Source organism: Xiphophorus hellerii, chromosome 14 (assembly GCF_003331165.1).
Source record: "Xiphophorus hellerii strain 12219 chromosome 14, Xiphophorus_hellerii-4.1, whole genome shotgun sequence".
NCBI classification, from domain to species: Eukaryota; Metazoa; Chordata; class Actinopteri; order Cyprinodontiformes; family Poeciliidae; genus Xiphophorus; species Xiphophorus hellerii.
Genome location: NC_045685.1, coordinates 18,722,440 through 18,747,945, shown reverse-complemented (window position 1 = coordinate 18,747,945; position 25,506 = coordinate 18,722,440). Strand labels below are relative to the sequence as shown.

The 25,506-nt window shown below is 38.8% G+C and overlaps 1 protein-coding gene across 1 annotated transcript in view; it reads right to left on the bottom strand.

Annotated features, from left to right (window-relative positions):
• Window positions 1-25,506, bottom strand: part of pcxb (pyruvate carboxylase b) — a 378,906-nt gene that overhangs the window by 68,516 nt on the left and 284,884 nt on the right. The window contains exons 13-14 of the mRNA XM_032584098.1: window positions 22,895-23,039; window positions 22,299-22,388 (exon numbers count right to left, since the gene is read on the bottom strand). Of these exons, the coding sequence (XP_032439989.1) occupies window positions 22,299-22,388; window positions 22,895-23,039 (235 nt within the window). The remainder of the gene's footprint in view (window positions 1-22,298; window positions 22,389-22,894; window positions 23,040-25,506) is intronic.

Genomic DNA, 25,506 nt, shown 5'->3' with positions numbered 1-25,506 from the left:
GAAACGAGGGAAGGATCGAGGTTAACGGAGTGAACAAAGCAGGAAACAGAAAGAACGATCTGTTTACAAACAGGCACTGATAAATAATCTATAATTTAACGTTCTAATAATACACCAAGTGAAATATCGAATAACCTACAGAAAGACTAGTGGGAGGTATCTTTATAAATCCTTACATATAAAAGCAGAATAAAACACTCAACAGATTTATCTGAACTGTCTGTGCATATTTAATGTTAAAGTGTTGAGCTGAGATAACAAGATAATTTTATCAAGATTAATGACGAAGTAATTGAGCATAATGATTATAAGTGTTTTACCCTAAAAATAAACTAACATTGTTACGTTTTTTTCTTCATATTTTAATCAACCATAAGCTTGAGGCATATGACTTACCAGATACACTCACCCACCAATTATAACTATGTTCAGATTGGTTTCAGTGACTCATGTGATGAAGTGGAGAACAGAAAGTAACCAAATGTGTTACTATATACGTTCCAGGTAAAAAGGAATTGGTTCCAGTATAAACACAGACTTCATGCATCTATAAATGGTCAATCTTCTACGGTGGGAAACCGGTTTTTACTCTTCGTGCAGAGAAGAGTTTTGTTGATGAAAATTTCAGCGCTTTCATCCAAAGCTGTTAGTTAGGCCACTTAACTCTGACCCATGAATCACTGCGGCATAAAAAGACTGAAAACAGTATTTAGCACCAAGGTTAATCCCAGTAGCTTTCAATCACGGTCTTCCGGATTTACTGTCATGCACGTTTTAAGTGTTTCCTTACTTAAATAAATGGGTGATTGTCACGTTATGTAGCATACTGAAGGATTATTGCATTAATTTGATTCAGGTGTGCTGGAGAAGGGAAATATCTAAAGTACTGCAGATCAGAAGTAGGAAGAGAGAAAACCTCTCCCATAAAGGTGTTAGCTGAAAATGTGGCATACAGTATATGGTCAACATGCTTCTCTCAGGTTCTGTATCAGGTGTTTAAATAATTTTTGTATGAATTTTAAGAATATGCAGAATATGGTTTGACTTCTCTTAGACTGAAAACCAGCTCTGAAAACCTTCGAGATCATACAGAGAGAGTGTCAACAAAAAGGAGTTAAGAGAACTGCCTAATTCATATTTAATAGCAAGAAAAGAACAAGTTAATAAATCAAAAACTGTGAGCCATATGCTAATTTTAGCATTATGTCAATGGCATTAACCAAATAAATTCATCCACAGAATGTTGTTTTTAATTATTAATTGAGATTAAAGAATCTGAAAGCAGTGTAATCTGGTTTGAGTCATTTAACTGTTTTAGATACAAACAAGAAACTAATAAAATGATGCTAATAGTTGTTAGCTGGTCACTAAGTAGCCTACAGACATATTACAATTCTGTTTGTTACTTTTTTTTTTTACCATTTATTTTTTAATGTACCAAATTCTTGTAAAAATCTATTTTTAAGTGTTGGGACGTTATTTGAAGCTTATTTAGCCATGCTAACTGCTAGTGAATAGCAGTTAGCATTTTGACCAGGTTTAGAGATTCACTAAGTATCAAATCTCTACACATTAGTGAAACTTAATTTATTTTTAACCTGTTAGATGCTTATTTATAAACCTAAGAATGTGAAGATATTTTGTGGGGTATGAGAGTGACACAGACCTAAAATTAGCAAAGTAGCACATTATGTTGTCTAAACTACATATCAGAGTTTATTTCTGTCTAGTGGTGTTCAAAACTTTTAGCCTTAAAATAATGTACAAAACCTTTGTTTTTAACTTTATATCAAGAAGGCTGCCCTTTAATTTGATTCTCTCTTTTCTACCATGTAATTAAATCCTAAACTGAAGCGTTACCTTCCTAGAATCTGAATTTAGCTTTTCTATGGTTGTGTACCATCATCAATCAATTACAGCAGTTAATGAGGTGATAGCTGCCTGTTTAGATGCCCTCCACCTGTCTGTCAGGGAAAACAAATTATCTTCACTGTAAATGAGCTTAGCATAGTATATTTATCCACATAAAACATGAGCTTCAGACATGAGCTCTGAAGCACACAGACATACAAACCCATTAAGATCTGTTAAACAAAGATGGTAGCAAACAATAAATGTTTCATAGCCAAGGCTCCGTTTGTCAATTTTGAGTATTTTTAGCTAAACTGCTTTTTGCTACCAGAGTGGTCTGTGACAGAGAGGCAGTGTCTTGGGACTACAGAGTTTACAGTGTCCTCTGAATGTGAAGGTTTCCTGGAAAACAGTCAACATTTCAGTGCTTTTGTCCTCTCATGGAGTCAAGAACAAAAGAAGCAAAAAAGATACAAGTCCCATGTGGATGCTGCTCTTTCCAACTGACCCACTTACATATAAACACACAGTCTAATTTACTCTGAAAACCTCACACTTCCTTCCTACCCGATGTCTCTGCATGTCATATTTTCTGCTCCGTCTTTTCAATGTCATTCCATCCCTCCGTCCTTGACATTCCTCACAGGGCTGGAGTCTCCGTCTCCACCCTGCAGATCTGTTAAGACGACCCGACAGACGGATGCAGAAGCCCACAGCAATTCCTTAGAAGAGTTTAAAAGAACAGCTCATCCTGCCATCTGCTGAACAAAGTAAATCCGCTTTCCTTTGTGATTTTCTTCATGTTAATTCAATACGGTTCATTAAAACACAGCCAAATTACAAAAAAAACATATCTTAAGGCAGTTTAGAAACTGGTCCAATTCACTTGCAGTTCTATGGACTCAAAATTTGGTCCAAAATCAATAGAAATCAAGCCAATTTATTCTTCACCATTAGATCCGTTGACGTAGAAAAGGCACAAGGGATAAGTGAACTACGCTGCTGCCAACTCTCTCACAAGATGAAGATTTTATTTCTTAAAATTTTTATTTTTGAAGAAAAAAATGAAAAACTAAGAACCCACTGCACTGAACCCCATCGAAAACCTCCTGGTTATTCCACCAAATGTTGATTTCTGAACTCTTCCTGCGTTAAAACATCAGAATTATTGTCTTTAATTTAATACGAGCTTGTTTTCTTCGCACTATTTGAGGTCTGGAAGCGTTGCATCTTTTTCATTATTTAGATCGTTTCTCATTTTCTGCAGTAGTTTAGTCAGTGGTTCATTGAATAAAAAAACAATGTTAATTTCACTCAAACATATAATTAGAGAAACTGATCATTTTGTTGTGGTCGCTTAACTTTTTACAGAGCTGTATCTATGTATATATTATAATTATGGACTATTTAGCGTTTACATTTTATTTATGGATTTAAATGTACCGACAAAAGCTATATAGAGGAAGACATTGTTCTGTAGTTACGTTTGAGTCATAATTTATTGCTGCCAACCAATTCATTTAGCTGCTGGTGTCTGTGCCAGGATCACATTTTATGCACAGTACAGCTGCAAGTCAATAAATTACAAGCGTTATATCCTCCCTTCCCATCTCCAGAGTCTCCCCTGAAACACTGGACTCGTGAATTTCAGACCAAATTACTAAATCAAAGCAATGGCCTCGACTTCATTTACTGCTGTTTATTTGGTAAATGAAATCAAATGGTGTTGAGACACAAACTGTTTTGAATGAACTCCGATATTACAGAACAATTAGAGTTAAACTTTTTTAAACTTTTAAAATTATGTAGCTTTAATGTTATTAAAGTTAAAGTTTAATCAGTAATACTTTTAGAACAAATTTATGTCCGATCATGATTTCTTGGTTAATGTTAAGTTGTCATAAAGACATTTTAAATAATGTCAACTTTGTATTAAAAGTGTCATGATTTACTGAATGACACTTTATGACAACAATCATAAATATTCATGAAGACTTACTCATGTTTATGACGGTGCCATGTTTATGATGGTGTCATGTTTATGACGGTGTCGTGCCATGTTTATGACATTGTCATGTTTATGAAGGTGCCATGTTTATGACGGTGTCATGTCATGTTTATGACGGTGCCATGTTTATGACGGTGTCGTGCCATGTTTATGACGGTGTCGTGCCATGTTTATGAAGGTGCCATGTTTATGACATTGTCATGTTTATGAAGGTGTCATGTTTATGACGGTGCCATGTTTATGACGTTGTCATGTTATGTTTATGACGGTGCCATGTTTATGACGGTGTAATGTCATGTTTATGACGGTGCCATGTTTATGACGGTGTCGTGCCATGTTTATGACGGTGCCATGTTTATGACGTTGTCATGTTTATGACGGGGCCATGTTTATGACGGTGTTATGTTTATGACGGTGTCATGCCATGTTTATGACGTTGTCATGTTTATGACGGTGCCATGTTTATGACGGTGTCATGTTTATGAAGGTGTCGTGCCATGTTTATGACGTTGTCATGTTTATGACGGTGTCATGTCATGTTTATGACGTTGTCATGTTTATGACGGTGTCATGTCATGTTTATGACGGTGTCGTGCCATGTTTATGACGTTGTCATGTTTATGACGGTGCCATGTTTATGACGTTGTCATGTTTATGACGGTGCCATGTTTATGACGTTGTCATGTTTATGACGGTGCCATGTTTATGACGGTGTCATGCCATGTTTATGACGTTGTCATGTTTATGACGTTGTCATGTTTATGGCGGTGTCATGTTTATGACGGTGTCATGTCATGTTTATGACGGTGCCATGTTTATGACGGTGTCATGTCATGTTTATGACGGTGCCATGTTTATGACGTTGTCATGTTTATGACGGTGTCATGTCATGTTTATGACGGTGTCATGTCATGTTTATGACGCTGTCATGCCATGTTTATGACGGAGTCATGTCTATGACGGAGTCATGTTTATGACGGTGTCATGTCATGTTTATGACGGTGCCATGTTTATGACGTTGTCATGTTTATGACGGTGCCATGTTTATGACGTTGTCATGTTTATGACGGTGCCATGCCATGTTTATGACTGTGTCATGTTTATGACGGTGTTATGTTTATGACGGTGTCATGCCATGTTTATGACGTTGTCATGTTTATGACGGTGCCATGTTTATGACGGTGTCATGTTTATGAAGGTGTCGTGCCATGTTTATGACGGTGTCGTGCCATGTTTATGACGGTGTCATGTTTATGACGTTGTCATGTTTATGACGGTGCCATGTTTATGACGTTGTCATGTTTATGACGGTGCCATGTTTATGACGTTGTCATGTTTATGACGGTGCCATGTTTATGACGTTGTCATGTTTATGACGTTGTCATGTTTATGACGGTGTCGTGCCATGTTTATGACGGTGTCATGTTTATGACGTTGTCATGTTTATGACGGTGCCATGTTTATGACGTTGTCATGTTTATGACGGTGCCATGTTTATGACGTTGTCATGTTTATGACGGTGCCATGTTTATGACGGTGTCATGCCATGTTTATGACGGTGTCATGTCATGTTTATGACGGTGCCATGTTTATGACGGTGCCATGTCATGTTTATGACGGTGCCATGTTTATGACGGTGCCATGTTTATGACGGTGTCATGTCATGTTTATGACGGTGCCATGCCATGTTTATGACTGTGTCATGTTTATGACGGTGTCATGCCATGTTTATGACGTTGTCATGTTTATGATGGTGCCATGTTTATGACGGCGTCATGTTTATGACGGTGTCATGCCATGTTTATGACGGTGCCATGTTTATGACGGTGCCATGTTTATGATGGAGTCATGTCTATGACGGTGTCATGTCATGTTTATGACGGTGCCATGTTTATGACGTTGTCATGTTTATGACGGTGCCATGTTTATGACGTTGTCATGTTTATGACGGTGCCATGTTTATGACGGTGTCATGTTTATGAAGGTGTCACGTTTATGACGGTGTCATGTCATGTTTATGACGTTGTCATGTTTATGACGTTGTCATGTTTATGACGGTGCCATGTTTATGACGGTGCAATGTTTATGACGGTGTCATGTTTATGACGTTGTCATGTAATGTTTATGACGGTGCCATGTTTATGACGGTGCCATGTTTATGACGGTGTCATGTTTATGACGGTGTCATGTCATGTTTATGACGTTGTCATGTTTATGACGGTGTCATGTCATGTTTATGACGGTGCCATGCCATGTTTATGACTGTGTCATGTTTATGACGGTGTCATGCCATGTTTATGACGTTGTCATGTTTATGATGGTGCCATGTTTATGACGGTGCCATGTTTATGACGGCGTCATGTTTATGACGGTGTCATGCCATGTTTATGACGGTGCCATGTTTATGACGGTGCCATGTTTATGACGGAGTCATGTCTATGATGGTGTCATGTCATGTTTATGACGGCGTCATGTTTATGACGGTGCCATGTTTATGACGGCGTCATGTCATGTTTATGACGGTGCCATGTCATGTTTATGACGGTGCCATGTCATGTTTATGACGGTGCCATGTTTATGACGGCGTCATGTCATGTTTATGACGGTGCCATGTCATGTTTATGAGGGTGCCAGGTCATGTTTATGACAGTGTCATGTTTATGACGGCGCCATGTTTATGACGGTGTCATGTCATGTTTATGACGGTGTCATGTCATGTTTTTGACAGTGTCATGTCATGTTTATGACGCTGTCATGCCATGTTTATGACGTTGTCATGTTTATGACGGTGCCATGTTTATGACGGTGTCATGCCATGTTTATGACGTTGTCATGTTTATGACGGCGTCATGTCATGTTTATGACAGTGCCATGTTTATGACGTTGTCATGTTTATGACGGTGTCATGTCATGTTTATGACGGTGTCATGCCATGTTTATGACGTTGTCATGTTTATGACGGTGCCATGTTTATGACGGTGTCATGTTTATGACGGTGCCATGTTTATGACGGTGTCATGTCATGTTTATGACGGTGTCATGTCATGTTTATGATGGTGTCATGTTTATGACGGTGCCATGTTTATGACGGTGCCATGTCATGTTTATGACGGTGTCATGTTTATGACGTTGTCATGTTTATGACGGTGCCATGTTTATGACTGTGTTATGTTTGTGACGTTGTCATGCCATGTTTATGACGTTGTCATGTTTATGACGGAGTCATGTTTATGACGGCGTCATGTTTATGACGGAACCATGTCATGTTTATGATGGCGTCATGTTTATGACGGTGCCATGTTTATGACGGCGTCATGTCATGTTTATGACGGTGCCATGTTTATTACGGTGTCATGTCATGTTTATGACGGTGTCATGTTTATGACGGTGCCATGTCATGTTTATGACTGTGTCATGTTTATGACGGTGTCATGTTTATGACGGTGCCATGTTTATGACGGAACCATGTCATGTTTATGACGGTGTAATGTCATGTTTATGACTGTGTCATGTTTATGACGGTGCCATGTTTATGACGGTGTCATGTTTATGACGGTGCCATGTCATGTTTATGAGGGTGCCATGTTTATGACGGTGCCATGTCATGTTTATGAGGGTGCCATGTCATGTTTATGACGGCGTCATGTTTATGACGGCGTCATGTTTATGACGGAACCATGTCATGTTTATGACGGTGTAATGTCATGTTTATGACGGTGTCATGTTTATGACGGTGCCATGTTTATGACGGTGTCATGTCATGTTTATGACGGTGTCATGTTTATGACGGTGTAATGTCATGTTTATGACTGTGTCATGTTTATGACGGTGCCATGTCATGTTTATGACGGTGTCATGTTTATGACGGTGCCATGTTTATGACGGTGTCGTGCCATGTTTATGACGGTGTCATGTTTATGACGGTGCCATGTTTATGACGGTGTCGTGCCATGTTTATGACGGTGTCGTGCCATGTTTATGAAGGTGCCATGTTTATGACATTGTCATGTTTATGAAGGTGCCATGTTTATGACGGTGTAATGTTTATGACGTTGTCATGTTTATGACGGTGCCATGTTTATGACGTTGTCATGTTATGTTTATGACGGTGCCATGTTTATGACGGTGTAATGTCATGTTTATGACGGTGCCATGTTTATGACGGTGTCGTGCCATGTTTATGACGGTGTCATGTCATGTTTATGACGGTGCCATGTTTATGACGTTGTCATGTTTATGACGGGGCCATGTTTATGACTGTGTCATGTTTATGACGGTGTCATGCCATGTTTATGACGTTGTCATGTTTATGACGGTGCCATGTTTATGACGGTGTCATGTTTATGAAGGTGTCGTGCCATGTTTATGACGTTGTCATGTTTATGACGGTGTCATGTCATGTTTATGACGGTGTCGTGCCATGTTTATGACGTTGTCATGTTTATGACGGTGCCATGTTTATGACGTTGTCATGTTTATGACGGTGCCATGTTTATGACGTTGTCATGTTTATGACGGTGCCATGTTTATGACGGTGTCATGCCATGTTTATGACGTTGTCATGTTTATGACGTTGTCATGTTTATGGCGGTGTCATGTCATGTTTATGACGGTGCCATGTTTATGACGGTGTCATGTCATGTTTATGACGGTGCCATGTTTATGACGTTGCCATGTTTATGACGGTGTCGTGCCATGTTTATGACGGTGTCATGTTTATGACGGTGCCATGTTTATGACGGTGTCGTGCCATGTTTATGACGTTGTCATGTTTATGACGGTGTCATGTTTATGACGGTGTCATGTCATGTTTATGACGGTGCCATGTTTATGACGGTGTCGTGCCATGTTTATGACGTTGTCATGTTTATGACGGTGTCATGTCATGTTTATGACGTTGTCATGTTTATGACGGTGTCATGTCATGTTTATGACGGCGCCATGTTCATGACGGTGTCATGTCATGTTTATGACGGCGTCATGTTTATGACGGCGTCATGCCATGTTTATGACGTTGTCATGTTTATGACGGTGCCATGTTTATGACGTTGTCATGTTTATGACGCTGTCATGCCATGTTTATGATGTTGTCATGTTTATGACGGTGCCATGTTTATGACGGTGTCATGTCATGTTTATGACGGTGTCATGTCATGTTTATGACGCTGTCATGCCATGTTTATGACGTTGTCATGTTTATGACGGTGCCATGTTTATGACGTTGTCATGTTTATGACGGCGTCATGTCATGTTTATGACAGTGCCATGTTTATGACGTTGTCATGTTTATGACGGAGTCATGTCTATGACGGTGTCATGTCATGTTTATGACGGTGTCATGCCATGTTTATGACGTTGTCATGTTTATGACGGTGCCATGTTTATGACGGTGTCATGTTTATGACGGTGCCATGTTTATGACGGTGTCATGTCATGTTTATGACGGTGTCATGTCATGTTTATGATGGTGTCATGTTTATGACAGTGCCATGTTTATGACGGTGCCATGTCATGTTTATGACGGTGTCATGTTTATGACGTTGTCATGTTTATGACGGTGCCATGTTTATGACTGTGTTATGTTTGTGACGTTGTCATGCCATGTTTATGACGTTGTCATGTTTATGACTGTGTCATGTTTATGACGGTGTCATGTTTATGACGGTGCCATGTTTATGACGGAACCATGTCATGTTTATGACAGTGTAATGTCATGTTTATGACTGTGTCATGTTTATGACGGTGCCATGTTTATGACGGTGTCATGTTTATGACGGTGCCATGTCATGTTTATGAGGGTGCCATGTTTATGACGGTGCCATGTCATGTTTATGAGGGTGCCATGTCATGTTTATGACGGCGTCATGTTTATGACGGCGTCATGTTTATGACGGAACCATGTCATGTTTATGACGGTGTAATGTCATGTTTATGACGGTGTCATGTTTATGACGGTGCCATGTTTATGACGGTGTCATGTCATGTTTATGACGGTGTCATGTTTATGACGGTGCCATGTCATGTTTATGACTGTGTCATGTTTATGACGGCGTCATGTTTATGACGGAACCATGTCATGTTTATGACGGTGTCATGTTTATGACGGTGCCATGTTTATGACGGTGTCGTGCCATGTTTATGACGTTGTCATGTTTATGACGGTGTCATGTTTATGACGTTGTCATGTTTATGACGGTGTCATGTCATGTTTATGACGGCGCCATGTTCATGACGGTGTCATGTCATGTTTATGACGGCGTCATGTTTATGACGGCGTCATGCCATGTTTATGACGTTGTCATGTTTATGACGGTGCCATGTTTATGACGTTGTCATGTTTATGACGCTGTCATGCCATGTTTATGATGTTGTCATGTTTATGACGGTGCCATGTTTATGACGGTGTCATGTCATGTTTATGACGCTGTCATGCCATGTTTATGACGTTGTCATGTTTATGACGGTGCCATGTTTATGACGTTGTCATGTTTATGACGGCGTCATGTCATGTTTATGACAGTGCCATGTTTATGACGTTGTCATGTTTATGACGGAGTCATGTCTATGACGGTGTCATGTCATGTTTATGACGGTGTCATGCCATGTTTATGACGTTGTCATGTTTATGACGGTGCCATGTTTATGACGGTGTCATGTTTATGACGGTGCCATGTTTATGACGGTGTCATGTCATGTTTATGACGGTGTCATGTCATGTTTATGATGGTGTCATGTTTATGACAGTGCCATGTTTATGACGGTGCCATGTCATGTTTATGACGGTGTCATGTTTATGACGTTGTCATGTTTATGACGGTGCCATGTTTATGACTGTGTTATGTTTGTGACGTTGTCATGCCATGTTTATGACGTTGTCATGTTTATGACTGTCATGTTTATGACGGTGTCATGTTTATGACGGTGCCATGTTTATGACGGAACCATGTCATGTTTATGACAGTGTAATGTCATGTTTATGACTGTGTCATGTTTATGACGGTGCCATGTTTATGACGGTGTCATGTTTATGACGGTGCCATGTCATGTTTATGAGGGTGCCATGTTTATGACGGTGCCATGTCATGTTTATGAGGGTGCCATGTCATGTTTATGACGGCGTCATGTTTATGACGGCGTCATGTTTATGACGGAACCATGTCATGTTTATGACGGTGTAATGTCATGTTTATGACGGTGTCATGTTTATGACGGTGCCATGTTTATGACGGTGTCATGTCATGTTTATGACGGTGTCATGTTTATGACGGTGCCATGTCATGTTTATGACTGTGTCATGTTTATGACGGCGTCATGTTTATGACGGAACCATGTCATGTTTATGACGGTGTCATGTTTATGACGGTGCCATGTTTATGACGGTGTCGTGCCATGTTTATGACGTTGTCATGTTTATGACGGTGTCATGTTTATGACGGTGTCATGTTTATGACGGTGTCATGTCATGTTTATGACGGTGCCATGTTTATGACGGTGTCGTGCCATGTTTATGACGTTGTCATGTTTATGACGGTGTCATGTCATGTTTATGACGTTGTCATGTTTATGACGGTGTCATGTCATGTTTATGACGGCGCCATGTTCATGACGGTGTCATGTCATGTTTATGACGGCGTCATGTTTATGACGGCGTCATGCCATGTTTATGACGTTGTCATGTTTATGACGGTGCCATGTTTATGACGTTGTCATGTTTATGACGCTGTCATGCCATGTTTATGATGTTGTCATGTTTATGACGGTGCCATGTTTATGACGGTGTCATGTCATGTTTATGACGCTGTCATGCCATGTTTATGACGTTGTCATGTTTATGACGGTGCCATGTTTATGACGTTGTCATGTTTATGACGGCGTCATGTCATGTTTATGACAGTGCCATGTTTATGACGTTGTCATGTTTATGACGGAGTCATGTCTATGACGGTGTCATGTCATGTTTATGACGGTGTCATGCCATGTTTATGACGTTGTCATGTTTATGACGGTGCCATGTTTATGACGGTGTCATGTTTATGACGGTGCCATGTTTATGACGGTGTCATGTCATGTTTATGACGGTGTCATGTCATGTTTATGATGGTGTCATGTTTATGACAGTGCCATGTTTATGACGGTGCCATGTCATGTTTATGACGGTGTCATGTTTATGACGTTGTCATGTTTATGACGGTGCCATGTTTATGACTGTGTTATGTTTGTGACGTTGTCATGCCATGTTTATGACGTTGTCATGTTTATGACTGTGTCATGTTTATGACGGTGTCATGTTTATGACGGTGCCATGTTTATGACGGAACCATGTCATGTTTATGACAGTGTAATGTCATGTTTATGACTGTGTCATGTTTATGACGGTGCCATGTTTATGACGGTGTCATGTTTATGACGGTGCCATGTCATGTTTATGAGGGTGCCATGTTTATGACGGTGCCATGTCATGTTTATGAGGGTGCCATGTCATGTTTATGACGGCGTCATGTTTATGACGGCGTCATGTTTATGACGGAACCATGTCATGTTTATGACGGTGTAATGTCATGTTTATGACGGTGTCATGTTTATGACGGTGCCATGTTTATGACGGTGTCATGTCATGTTTATGACGGTGTCATGTTTATGACGGTGCCATGTCATGTTTATGACTGTGTCATGTTTATGACGGCGTCATGTTTATGACGGAACCATGTCATGTTTATGACGGTGTCATGTTTATGACGGTGCCATGTTTATGACGGTGTCGTGCCATGTTTATGACGGTGTCATGTTTATGACGGTGCCATGTTTATGACGGTGTCGTGCCATGTTTATGACGGTGTCATGTTTATGACGGTGTCATGTTTATGACGGTGTCATGTCATGTTTATGACGGTGCCATGTTTATGACGGTGTCGTGCCATGTTTATGACGTTGTCATGTTTATGACGGTGTCATGTCATGTTTATGACGTTGTCATGTTTATGACGGTGTCATGTCATGTTTATGACGGCGCCATGTTTATGACGGTGTCATGTCATGTTTATGACGGCGTCATGTTTATGACGGCGTCATGCCATGTTTATGACGTTGTCATGTTTATGACGGTGCCATGTTTATGACGTTGTCATGTTTATGACGCTGTCATGCCATGTTTATGATGTTGTCATGTTTATGACGGTGCCATGTTTATGACGGTGTCATGTCATGTTTATGACGGTGTCATGTCAGTCTTATTCACAACCCGTGAAATAAAGTGTTACCGAGTTAGTTGATCAAATTTCACCTGGGAAGAAAAGTTAAAGTTTCTAAAAAAGTCAAATAAAAATTTATTTCTCACAAATTCCTCATTTTGAGTAAGAATGTAGTGAAATAGGAAGTAAAGAAGTTAATTTTAACAGAAAAATATCTATAGCAAAACTTCCAGAGCAGTTTGGGTTCACTTTAATGAAATGAAACAAAAATAATTTTTTTTCTATACTTAACTTTACTGTGATGAATAACTTTTTTATTATTATCATTTTTAAATAGATATAACAGTGTTTTTTGTTGTATTGTTGCCTTTGTACCCAGATTTAACCTTAAGAAATATTAATTTCTGACCTTTCTGTACATGGATGCATAAAGAAACAGTTATTCGATATTTTAGAATAGTGTTGAAAATTTAATTTATTTCAGTAACTATGCTCGATACAGAAAACATATGTATATTATTTACACATTGATGTTTTCAAGCCTTTATTTCCGTTATGATAATTTTCTGGTTACAACTAAATAACACTGTTTTTAAGATTAGAAAATTACAGTCCTATAAAAAATTTAAAAAAAACATTTAAATACAGAAATATTCACTTAATAATAAAAAGTACGTTTAACACTTCCTATAAAGTTATTTCCAAAATGTTCTTCTAATCTGACAAATTGAATATATGCAGTACAATTAGTCCGGAATTAAACAGTGCCTGCACAATTTATGGAAAAATTACAGTTTCACTGAATTTAAATAGACTGCAGATATAAGTGTTCATGTTATTAAATCCTAATTTAAAATGAAGAACAGAGCATGCATAAATGCCATTTTCCCTGCAACCTATTTTTGCTCAAGCAGCGGTGGGCTGCGTATGATGGAGTATTGTTGTTCATTGAAGCCCCTGAAGCCCAGCAGTGACTCTCTCACTAGGAAGGTGATAAGTCGGACCTTTTGTGTTTAGGCCTCAAGCAGAAAGTTTAAAGGCTTGCAAGATGGATCACATCTGTCACGACTGATTCCTGCAAATCTTAGAAGAACCGAGCTGCTTCAGAAGGTAATTCTCTCCATACCTCAGCTCAAAAACTGACAAATGTTTCAGAAAACTGGTTTTTAGTCATTATCCTTTCACCTTAATGTATTCCTTTAGATTTTATACATGTAGAAACACAAGTAACATTACAACTTTAAGATATGAGGGCACTAAATCTGGAGCACTGTGCTTTTTACATTTTTTTTAAAATTTCTAATTACTCGCAGTTTTGAGAGATATCCATAAAAAATAATTTAAAACCACATATTAATGTTAGGTCCATCTTCAGTCTTGAGGAGATTTTTCATTTTCAGCTGGTAATATAATCATAAATATGTTCATATTAGCCAGTATTGGTGTTGGTCAGTGAGAAATATTCAACATTCAAACAAATCAAAGCAATCAGGATTCATTCTTCAATTTTGTTCCCTCTGGGATTTTTTGCGAGCTACAGATTTTGATTCTGTGTTGTTTATGATTTTCAATTATTTTGGAAAGCCCATATTTCCTGAGTTTGATCCCAAACACCATCTAATTAGTGGATTAAAGAGAATTAAGTCAATGTTTTGCAGTGGCTATCATAAATATTTGACGCACATCATACAGATCAAGTCTATTAAATGCTGAAAAAAACTGTATTTTGCAAATACAAATAATGTTGGTTATCCTAACTGACCTAAAATAGGAAACGTTTAGTCTGAAATAATGTCAGCCAGAGGAAAAATGTCACATGTCATCTTATACACTTTATGGAAACATTAAGTTTGAACGGTAAGCAGCAGATAAAGGACTAAATATTTGGGATAGAAGAAATTTAAATTTACCTCCAGATACCAGGAGCTAAATGTGAATCATCATAGCGTTGCTCACCAAACATTCAGGTCAACACCGTAAAATTACACAGTCATTTTTCCCCACAGTAGCTACCAAGCAAAACAAATTTCCACCTGAAAAAATGTATGTTTCTCTGTTTTTATTGTAGGATGCAAGCATCACCATAAAGCTGCAGGAACACCAAAGAATAAATTTCATCATCTGGATACCAAAAGCATCTGTTGATGATTACAGCAGTAAATACAGATTTTTTTGTTTGTTTGTTTTAAAGCGATGTATTGCAAATAGATATAAGAAGTGAACCACATCCCATCCATTATGAGTGTTTCAGGGGGAAAAAACAGGATCCGTTCCCCGAGGAAATCTGGGATGGGAATCGCTGAACACTGACCGACCATTTCTAGTGAGCTTCCAACGCTCACATACAACGCAGAACAGCTAAAAGCTTCTGCAGAGAGAAACAGAAACTTCACTTGAAGTCCCGTGAGAAATCCTGGCATTTCCAGTTCATTACAGTTCAGCTTTAAAAACAAACAGCAGACATCGCCGACATGTCTGCATCTCAAACCTTAAGTCAGGATATGAATCCGTTTCTCCTTTAAGATGCAGTGGAAGTGGCCACAGTGCTAGAAATGGGAATTGATAAGATTTGATCAATTTCATCAAATGATTCAATTCCTTATCGATTGTCATATCGATTCTCATTGAATTAGGAGATGGACTCTGAGCTCTAATGGTGCGTTCACACCAAATGCAATGTATTTGGTGTGAACGTACCATGTCATGTCAAAAACACACATGTCAAAAACGCGTCTGAGGTTTCGCACCTAGTGTTTCACACGTCAGGTTTACATTCAAAATCTATGTGGAGGCTCGTCGAGGGCACGTCAAAACCGCTCCAGCCGTTGTTGTCTGTTGCCGGCCGTTTTGTCAGACGTGTTGGAAAGCTTGGCGCCTCAAACGCTCAAAACACTCCAAACGCTTCAAGTCGCGCCACGCTAGACAAACAAAATGCGCCTCTACATAGATTTTGAACGTAAACTACACGCGTGAAACGTGTTTAGTGTGAACGCAACATAAGCTCTCTCGAGTGTCAACGGTGTTGCTAAGCAACATATCAAGCACTTTACATTCATACAAATCATTTGCTTTTCTGTGCGGTCAACTGTTTAAGGATGTTGGCCGTATTTCTTCCTGCTATTGTTATAAAATTTCTGAACGTGTTACTGGACACACATTACTGGAACCGACAAGTGTTATTGTTAAGCAGGCAACTTAACAAGCCCAAAAAACTGAGCTACTAAGAACCAGTTCTCCACTCCCATCCCTACTTTGCTGTAGCTGGAGATCAAAAAATGTATGCAGCAAATATGCACATAGACTGGTTTTGTCTTTTACGTTGTACCCTCTCTCTGAAAACTACCACACTAAACAAGCCGACTAAAGAGTAAAAGGTTTGGTGAGCTCTGAAGTTGTCCTGCTGCTAATAGAAACAGGCGAACCCATCAAGAATACAAGTGTCCTTGGAGAAAACGTGCAGGTACAATGATTAATTCTCATTCATGTAATTTCTTCCTGTGTCACCTCTTGTGTCTGCATGACACTTTTGTCTCAGCACAATAAAGAAGAAAAGGGTTCATATGCTCTGGGACTGCAGTGCCTTCACATACAATGATCTCTATATCTGACAGCATCCCAGAAAACATCAGTAATGGAGTGAATTTATATGTTGCATTAAACAAAATACAACATATAGTGAAAAGAAACAAGTCCCACAAGGTCGCTGTGCATGACAACTGACCCACTTGCACACAAACATCTCGCCTCATTTCCATTGAAAGCCTCTCCAACTCTCACTCTCTCTGTTGCTCTGCGCACACTTCGCTTCTCGTGTCACTTCATTCCTCGCTCTTCCTGACGTTCCTCACCTGTCTGCTGCTCTCCACGCGCTGCAGCTCCACAACGCCCAGAGAAAATAAAACACGATCTCACACATTCTGGGGCATCTGGAGTGACAATAAGCCCTAATGGATGATGTCTCTTTGAATTTGAGTGCATTTTGGGTAATTAATGCTTTGCAAAAAGTCAGATGCATTGAAATAGTTTGTTAAAATAAGCTACACAGGGATGATGTATTACCAAATATATTAAATAACTCCCCTTCGCTGCTAGGGCGTGACCTGGGGAAAACCTTTTCCCGCAATGGGAGGTGTGGAAGAGAGGAAAAAAACAACTAAAGTGAGTATGAATCAGTAGCCTTAGATTTCAGAAAGCAAAGCCTGAAACCGACTCCTTTTTAAGATTTACCGACAATGTTTGGACTGAAGAAAATAAATAAAAAAAGCACAAAGCCAAAGCAAGTGTTTGAAGATAGCAAAAAAAAAAAAAAGGATCCAGAACTACAAAGGAGCAGATAACCACAAAAATAGGTTAATTCAATCTGCTTCAACACCATCGTCAGAATGGAAACAGTGCATTAAATTAGCAGGCGAGGAAAAAAGCGGTTCATTTTTATTAGTCAGTTTTTGCCAAAGTTGGCTTCGAGACCTTTGGTGATTAACCTGGAGATGTTCTCCATTAAATAAACCCCGACAATAATTCGAAGGAGATGTGCAGGAACAACATCCATAAACCTCAAGTCATCAAACTACAGAGGGAACGTTTCAGATCACAAATCCTACTTTGAATGAAATTAACTTTGAGTATTAAACAAGCTCTGTCAGAAAAAAGTAGAACTGAAGTCATCATTTCTAATCTTCTCAAAGGAATAAAGGTATTTCTTGTAATTTATCCGCTATCTCTTCTATTTTTAAGACATTATATTTTATTTCCAAACATTAATCCAAGTTGGCCGAAGGTAAAAGCGAATTTGCAGCTGCTTAGAGGCAGCCTGCTTGCTTAAGGCTTGAATTTAAACAGGGCAGGTTGCAGCGGTAGCACAAAAACTGAAGAAAACCTTCACAGTTTGAAAGTTATGCTGACAGAATCCCGGTTTAACATTTAATCCAAAGTGCAAAATGTTACAAGAGAAGAATCAAAGGAAGTAATGCATGTGACTGTCCAACAAAAACTGTTATATGTACAAATTAATTCATTAGCTGTAAAACAGAAGCTTTCAGGTTTTATTCTATGGCTTATCCTTCAGTCTAAGCAGGCGAAGTATCAATAAATCATTAACAATACATATCCCGATCAATATCAATAGATACATCTGATATAGAAAATTCACTGAACTCCAATCCAGAACAGCAAAGCATTCTGGGAGATGTAGGCAGAGGAAAAGCTTTAGCTGCTCAGCCTATCAGGGACAGCTTAGCACGTTTAGGGGAATCAACTGACTCACTCACTCTTTGGTTACCTAGCAACGATCTGAAGAGTAACTGGCGCAGCAGCAGTTTCACGTTTTGCCACAGTGGCTCATAACTGCTTAAAAATAAACAAGGTGGTGTGAATAAAACAGAAAACTACCACCTTGGTAGAATTTCTGATGTTTAAAACAAAAAAACTAAACAATAATTTTCAATAGAATGACATGAAATGCTTATATCATAAGTTTTTTAGCCATATCCTTTATTTTAAGGATCTACTTATGCTTTGTTTTGGCGAGTACCGTCATATGTTGTTGATATTTTGCCTGATATGTTTTTTTGTTATATTTACCATTTATGTTTTTATTGTCTAATTTAATTTTTAGGCCTTTTAAAGTGAAAACAGCAAACAAAGAACGAGCTGTGGTCAGACAAGACAATATGTGAAACATGGCGGTGGCAGCTTTATGCTGTGGGCGTTTTATCAGCAATGGCATGTAAGCTGGTCAGAGTGGATGGGAAGATGAAGGGAACTAAATACAGAACAACAATGGAGGAAAACTCTTGAGACAGAGGAATGGCTTACATCAATGTTTTTCAATGTGCTAGACTGGCCTAGTCAAAGTTCAGACCGAAAACCAATTGAAAATCTGTCGCAAAGCTTGAAAATTCATATTTGCTAAGATACTATACTGGCCAAGTTTGAGCTAGAAGAGATTTGCCTCGGGCGTGCCGTGGTGGCGTAGGGGTTAGCGCCACCCATGTTTGGAGGCCTTGAGTCCTCGATGCGGCCGTTGCGGGTTCGACTCCCGGACCCGACGATATTTGCCACATGTCTTCCCCCTTTCCTGTCAGCCTACTGTCATATAAGGGACACTAAAGACCCCCTGGAGGGGTAAAAAAAAAAAAAGAAGAGATTTGCCTCCAAACATCAAAGTAATTGCAGCGAAAGGCGGTTCTAAAAACTACAGACTCAGTTAGGCACTATTTTGTGTTCACATTTAAAAACAAATAAAACCCCAGAAAGTTATGGTTGTGATAAACTGTCGACAAAACATATGAAAACAATTTCACCGAACATCTCTTGGTGAATTGATCCATTCCAGCTCCACTGGACCATTTTTCATCCACAGATTAAACGCTGGCGTCTGATTCTCCCATCATAGTCCATTTCTCCTTCCATGTCCCTGTCCTTCCCTCCCTCCACGCCTCTCTAGACAGAGCGTGATAATACAGGCCTAATCCCTCTCTTCTCCCAATCCCTCCGTCAAATGAAAGAAGGGATATAAGCACATTACAAATCTCATTACCAGGCTTTAGGTATGCCTGTGAGCGCCGCCTGTGCTGCATACCGCCGCCTCATCAGCTGCTTACAGTAGGTGAGTGGGGGGTTTGTGCACAATGCTGACGAAGTAATGTTTGTTCATACTGTATCCATTACAGCTCGAGTGTCTTTAATTTGTTCCTATGTGTGTTTTGTGCAACATGTGAGACGGGCAATAAATGCTTTAAACACCAGGAATAATCTGCATATCCAATATGAGAGAAAAACACCCAGCGGAAACACAAACATCGGAAATGATCCCGTCTCGTCTTTCTGCGCTTCGTTCCACTGAGCATGTTTTTAGATGTCAGATACAATTAGTCAGGCTCGATTATGATGCATGTTATTCACATTATTTAGTTTTAAATTCATGATTACGGTGCGTGTCGATGCAGATATTGACCAAACGGGCAGATGTTTGAATTTATTTCAAACTGCAGGACAAAATAAAAGACCTAAAATCCAAACTATGATTCTGTTTATTTCACCAAATTTAAAGTGGACCCTTTGGTATTTACTTAAAAGCAATCTTTAGATAAAATCAAAATTACTAAATCTACTTCAGTTCAGGTGTTGCATCGGATCTTTACTGAATTTTTTCTTACCAACCTTTGCAGCAGGTATTTTTCTTTGTGTTACTATTTATCAGAGGTGGGGACTCGAGTCACATGACTTGGACTCGAGTCAGACTCGAGTCGTTAAAATCACGACTTGAGACTTGACTTGAAAAAATGCTGAAAGACTCGGACTTGACTTTGACTTTCATGCCATTGACTTGGGACTTGACTCGACTTGAAGCTGTTTACTTGAAAAGACTTGATATTTTTTACTCAAAGTCTTAAAATTTAAAACACATTATTTATAAAGTGGCGTCATTAATTAATTTCACTCACTCCGTATCAATATGCGCAGACCGTCACTATGGTTTTCCTCTCTCCTTATGTATGTATGTGTACGTAGCTGCAGCACAACCAATCAAATTAACAGGATTTGGACGTTTAAAAAAACGCGGCAAAGGTGCAGAGCTCAGGGAACGAAATACGAAATAACCGCTCGAATATGCTTCCGCGAGTAATTTCTTTTGGCTATGTAGGTTATGAACTTTCGACTAAAAAACGAACTGCAACTTGTAAAACATGCAAGAAGAGAATATCGGATGGAGATGCCACGATGTCCAACTTTGTCAGGCATTTGAAGCTTCACAGAGATCGGTAGGTGGCACTTTTCTTTTGCTGTAAGATAGTTGACTTTAGCTAACTTCGTGTTAGCATGTGTACTCCGGGTTAAATTGGTTCTGGGCAATGAACATGCACACTCTTCCTTCACTGTTTAATGTGGCCACCAGAGTTTTGGCAGTGCCTGCTTGCAGTGCTCCAGTGGAGCGTGTCTTCAGCTATGGTGGCATCATTTTACGTCCTCATCGTGCACAAATGACAGACAGACTTTTAGCCAGTTTGGTGTTTTGCAAATGCAATGCAGAATAGTTAACTGAAATACAGTATCCTCAATTGCAGATTTCTGTCAATTGTTCAGTTGATATATTTGTTTTGTTTCTTATGTCACTCAAAACATGGACACATAAAAATACATGTTCACTCAGTGACCAGGTCAGAGAAAAGAGGAAAAAACTGCTGTTATGGTTCTTTGTATTGTGCTGTGGAAATGTCAGCATTTTCGTCTTTTTTTTATTGAATATCAAGTTTAACAGAACTGCGCAATAAAGTGGTCCAATTTAAAAATGTTTTTTATACTTTGTGTTCAGCTACACATGTTCTATCATTTGAGATAAATACATATTTTAAAAAGAACGAATGGTCTATTATTTGAATTTTATGTATAATTGCAAATTATAAAAAATAAAATAAAATAAAAACGACTCGAAATGACTTGAAATTAAAGGTTCCTGACTTGAGACTTGACTCGACTTTTGCCTGTCTTTACTTGAGACTTGACTCGGACTTGAGGACAGAGACTTGAGACTTACTTGAGACTTGCAACACAGTGACTTGGTCACACCTCTGCTATTTATACAAAAGAACAAACTCTGTAAGACCTTGCACAAACATTGATTAAACCACTAAAAGAATAGTCAATTTCTCCACAATGAACGTTGCATAACTGTGGGATAAAAAAAGATTTCGTGGTTGGGAAAGAGAAAGAGGGAAGAAAACCCTCAGCGCTGCACTCCAGAGTTGTTAAGTAGCTCAACAAGCTCAAAGAGCGACGCAAGCTCGCCGTCTCTCCCCTCCAAGATGTCAGTTGTGCAGAGAAGGAAGGAAAGTGGAGAACTTCTGCCTTGGAGAACAAAGAGCTGTGATCACTGCTCAACGGAGCACTGAGGGCTAAAACCTTTCCCCTCCCAGAGAGCGAAGCCGGGTTGTTCAGGAAGGCCTCTCTGCCTGCAGCTATCGGACGGCTCGACAAACCCATTTGTCTTTTGGTGGGTGCTTTCCTCCAACGTAGATCTACAAGTCTTTACATTTTTAGCTCTGGCCTCTGGAGAATGAAATCCCCTCACTCTCTATTCCAGCATATCTTTCTTTTTTTTTTTCTTCCGCAGAGAAAATGTAAATAATTCAACAGGGATGATTTATTGTGAAGTGATTGTTTATGATTCAGTGACGCCGTCTTGCATTGCGGCACATTTTATAAATATATTTCATTATACATCGTCATTAGGGGAAATGTGACCGACGTACCCATGGTGACAGGTGGGACGACCGGGTCGGTGGAGGAGGGCTTCGCCTTTACTGGAATAGGTGTGGTCGGTCCATTAACCATCACATGACCTGGATACCAAAATAAGTGAAACATGTTAAGTGCACTCCAACACAAAGCACAAAAACAAACAAATAATGCAAAATGCACATTACTATTTCTCTTTGCATACGCCTCCTTTTGTAGGTTAGAAGTATTCAGCAAAAATATTGAATTCTTTTATGACCCAAGGCTTGCTGCAAGGCATTTTATTTATACCATTGATTTGTTTTTGTAAATCAGGTCTTACTTTTTGCTTAGAAAATATGAAAATCTCTCGTCTATGAGTTTGAAAAGAAATCATGCCTTTAGCTCTTGAAAGTTAATATATTTCACAACTCTGAAGTCACAAACGTAATCACGAACCGATGGCTTTGTTCCAGACGCACGTCGAGTTATTAACCTTCAATTTGTGCTTACAGAAACCTGCTTTCGCTCTGCAATTTGCCCGCTTGAACTACAAACACAGCAAACGCACAATCCTGGTCAGGAAAACTCTAATGTCCTTGTTTGATCATGAGGCAATTATCACACTGACCGAGGTAGTGCAGCAGCTTCTGCGCTCGGTTCTGAGTGGGCTTGAGGTTGAACAGTTCTGGATTCTCGTCAATGAACTGGGTGTCCACAGTGGAGTGCAGGAACTGGTTGTTGGACAGGACATTCTGGAGGAACGGGATGTTGGTCTGGAAAAACAAAAGGAGACATTAAGATGGTTTTTAACAGAGCTGGAACTGATCCGATTCCATTTCAGTTTCACTCTTGCAACAGATATCGGTGGAGGATTCACCCACCAAATAGTTTATGGTGTGAAAAATTGCTACATTACAAAACAATAATATTCTGCAGCAACAGGAAGGCTGAATAATAGAAGTTTTATTTTATTCTTTTGAACTTTCAACCATTACCTGAAAAGCATAAAGGATTTAGAAATATTGGAAGACTGACAGCAAAACTTACAATCTAGAAAACTTCTGTCAAAGAAAAGCTAATCTTGCAAACCACACAAATAAAAATAGTTTAAACCGAAACAAAAATCTCCCTTTAATATGTTTGTTTAGCTACTTGCAGACATAAGTGATTGGAAATTAACGCCAAACACAGTAGCCTGTTCTTTAGCTGCAACTGTGCTAATGATTTAAAAATATCACCCATTATAAAGAAAATTTACTATCTACTATATCTGTCTACATATATTAACTGCCTAAATAAAAATTCCCATAAACAGTTTAGAAAACGTTTCCATCCTCTTTTTGATTTAGTTTCTCTAAAATAAGTTTTTACTTCACTCATGTCTCTACCTAATGACCATTATAGTAGAAAAAGATTAAATCACATCTTTATTACTTTTGCTGCTGAACGTAGACTAAAAACAGGATGTACTAATATTCTACTTTATCTGCTGTTAAAATTAGCAGAGCTAGCACAATGTTAATTTAACTTGTTAAAAACCATTATATGCTAATTTAATTTATTTCATTCAAATATTATATGCCCACTTTATTAATTAATTTTCACAATTTGTCAAATTGAGACTTAATGTCTGAAAATATGTACAGACTGATACTGTTAGCAATGCTCACAGTGAAGAAAAATATTAAAACTTGGTAGTTTAGAAAACAATAATAATCTCAATTTTAATGCAAAAGTAAATTACTTTATTGATCTTTATCCCTCAGGTCGAACATCTAGAAAGTACAAGCAGCTGATACAGTTAGCAATGCTAACTTTGTTACTACACTGTTACAAACACAATCTAATGAGGTTTTAACATTTTCTGCATCATATAATTTGACTTAATTTCACCTACAAAACCACTGGTATGATGCTTTTACAAATATTTAATAATTCATGGCAGAAAGGTTATTAAATCATGCAACCAAGTAATTTTGTTGCTAAATAAATTCACTTCCAAGGTTGTTTATTGTACTAACGTTTAACACACAAGACGCAGGTTAATGTTTAAAACTAATATTAAAATATTTTAAGAAGGCAAATATTCACATCACAAAATTAACACCAGAACAGTACAAAAGCCAGTACCTGTGTGTTTTATTATTATTATTGGCTTCAACACCAGCAGCAAATAATGATTAAGTAAAAGCATCAGATCATGACCCAAAACATTGGCTCTGAATCTTTTCTATTAAAATCCGCTTACAGAGGGATATTTTAAACATTTCTTTCATCAAATCAAGCACAAAAACAGCTCACTGTGAATAAAACATCAGAGAGAAATTATGCTCCTGTTTTGCACTTTAGCCATATGAAAGGTTGCATTTATTAGACAAGAATGCTTCATTTGGAGTTCAAACAAAACATACTCCATCTGCACATTGGTAAACAAACCACAGCTTCACAAAACCTCATTTTAATCCTGACAACTACTGCAGACAAACACCAAACACACAGAACAGAGAACGTCAGCTGTTGAAATTAATTACATTTCATTTCTTGTTGGCTGCAGAATAATCACGGAACCGATTTAAATCTGAATTAACAAAAAGGGAGAATGAGTGAATGAGAGAAAAACAGAGGGCAGAGATAAGTAATTGTTTTCCTCATTACTTGATTTGTTGCTGTAAGGCTTTGTAATTATTGTGGTTAGGCTGCACTTAATTGCTGTTGGAGGTTGAAAGTTGAGGCTAAAGAGAGAAATGAGGGTGACTGAGAAAAAAGGAGAGAGAAAGAAAGAAAGAAGGGATTAACAAGAAGAAAAGCAGAAAGCTGAGTGAAAGGATTTGTAATTATTGGAGCTGCTTTAAATAATAAGTGTTTCACAAACCAAAGTAAAGAGGTAGCGCAAAATAAACCCCGACAGTTTGCTCATGACCTGACGTGACATTTGCAAAGAAGAGCTGTTTTCACACACACAGAGCTCAGCGATAACGACAGAGAGTCCCCGAGAACCCGCCTGGTGTCGGATCAAAAGCCGTTTCTAAGCTCATATACCTTCTGCCTGGACAGAACAACATCATTTCAAGGGCTTTAAGACACGTATGCACATGCAAACAATCACCGCAGGACGCCTGCGATTCAAAGGAAACAGTTGAGCCTTTGTTTCCTTCCAGTGACCTGAAATAACTCGGGGATCTGTCCGTATCCACGAGAAGTTTAGCGATAAACAAACCTCGCTGATCTCATTACAGGAGC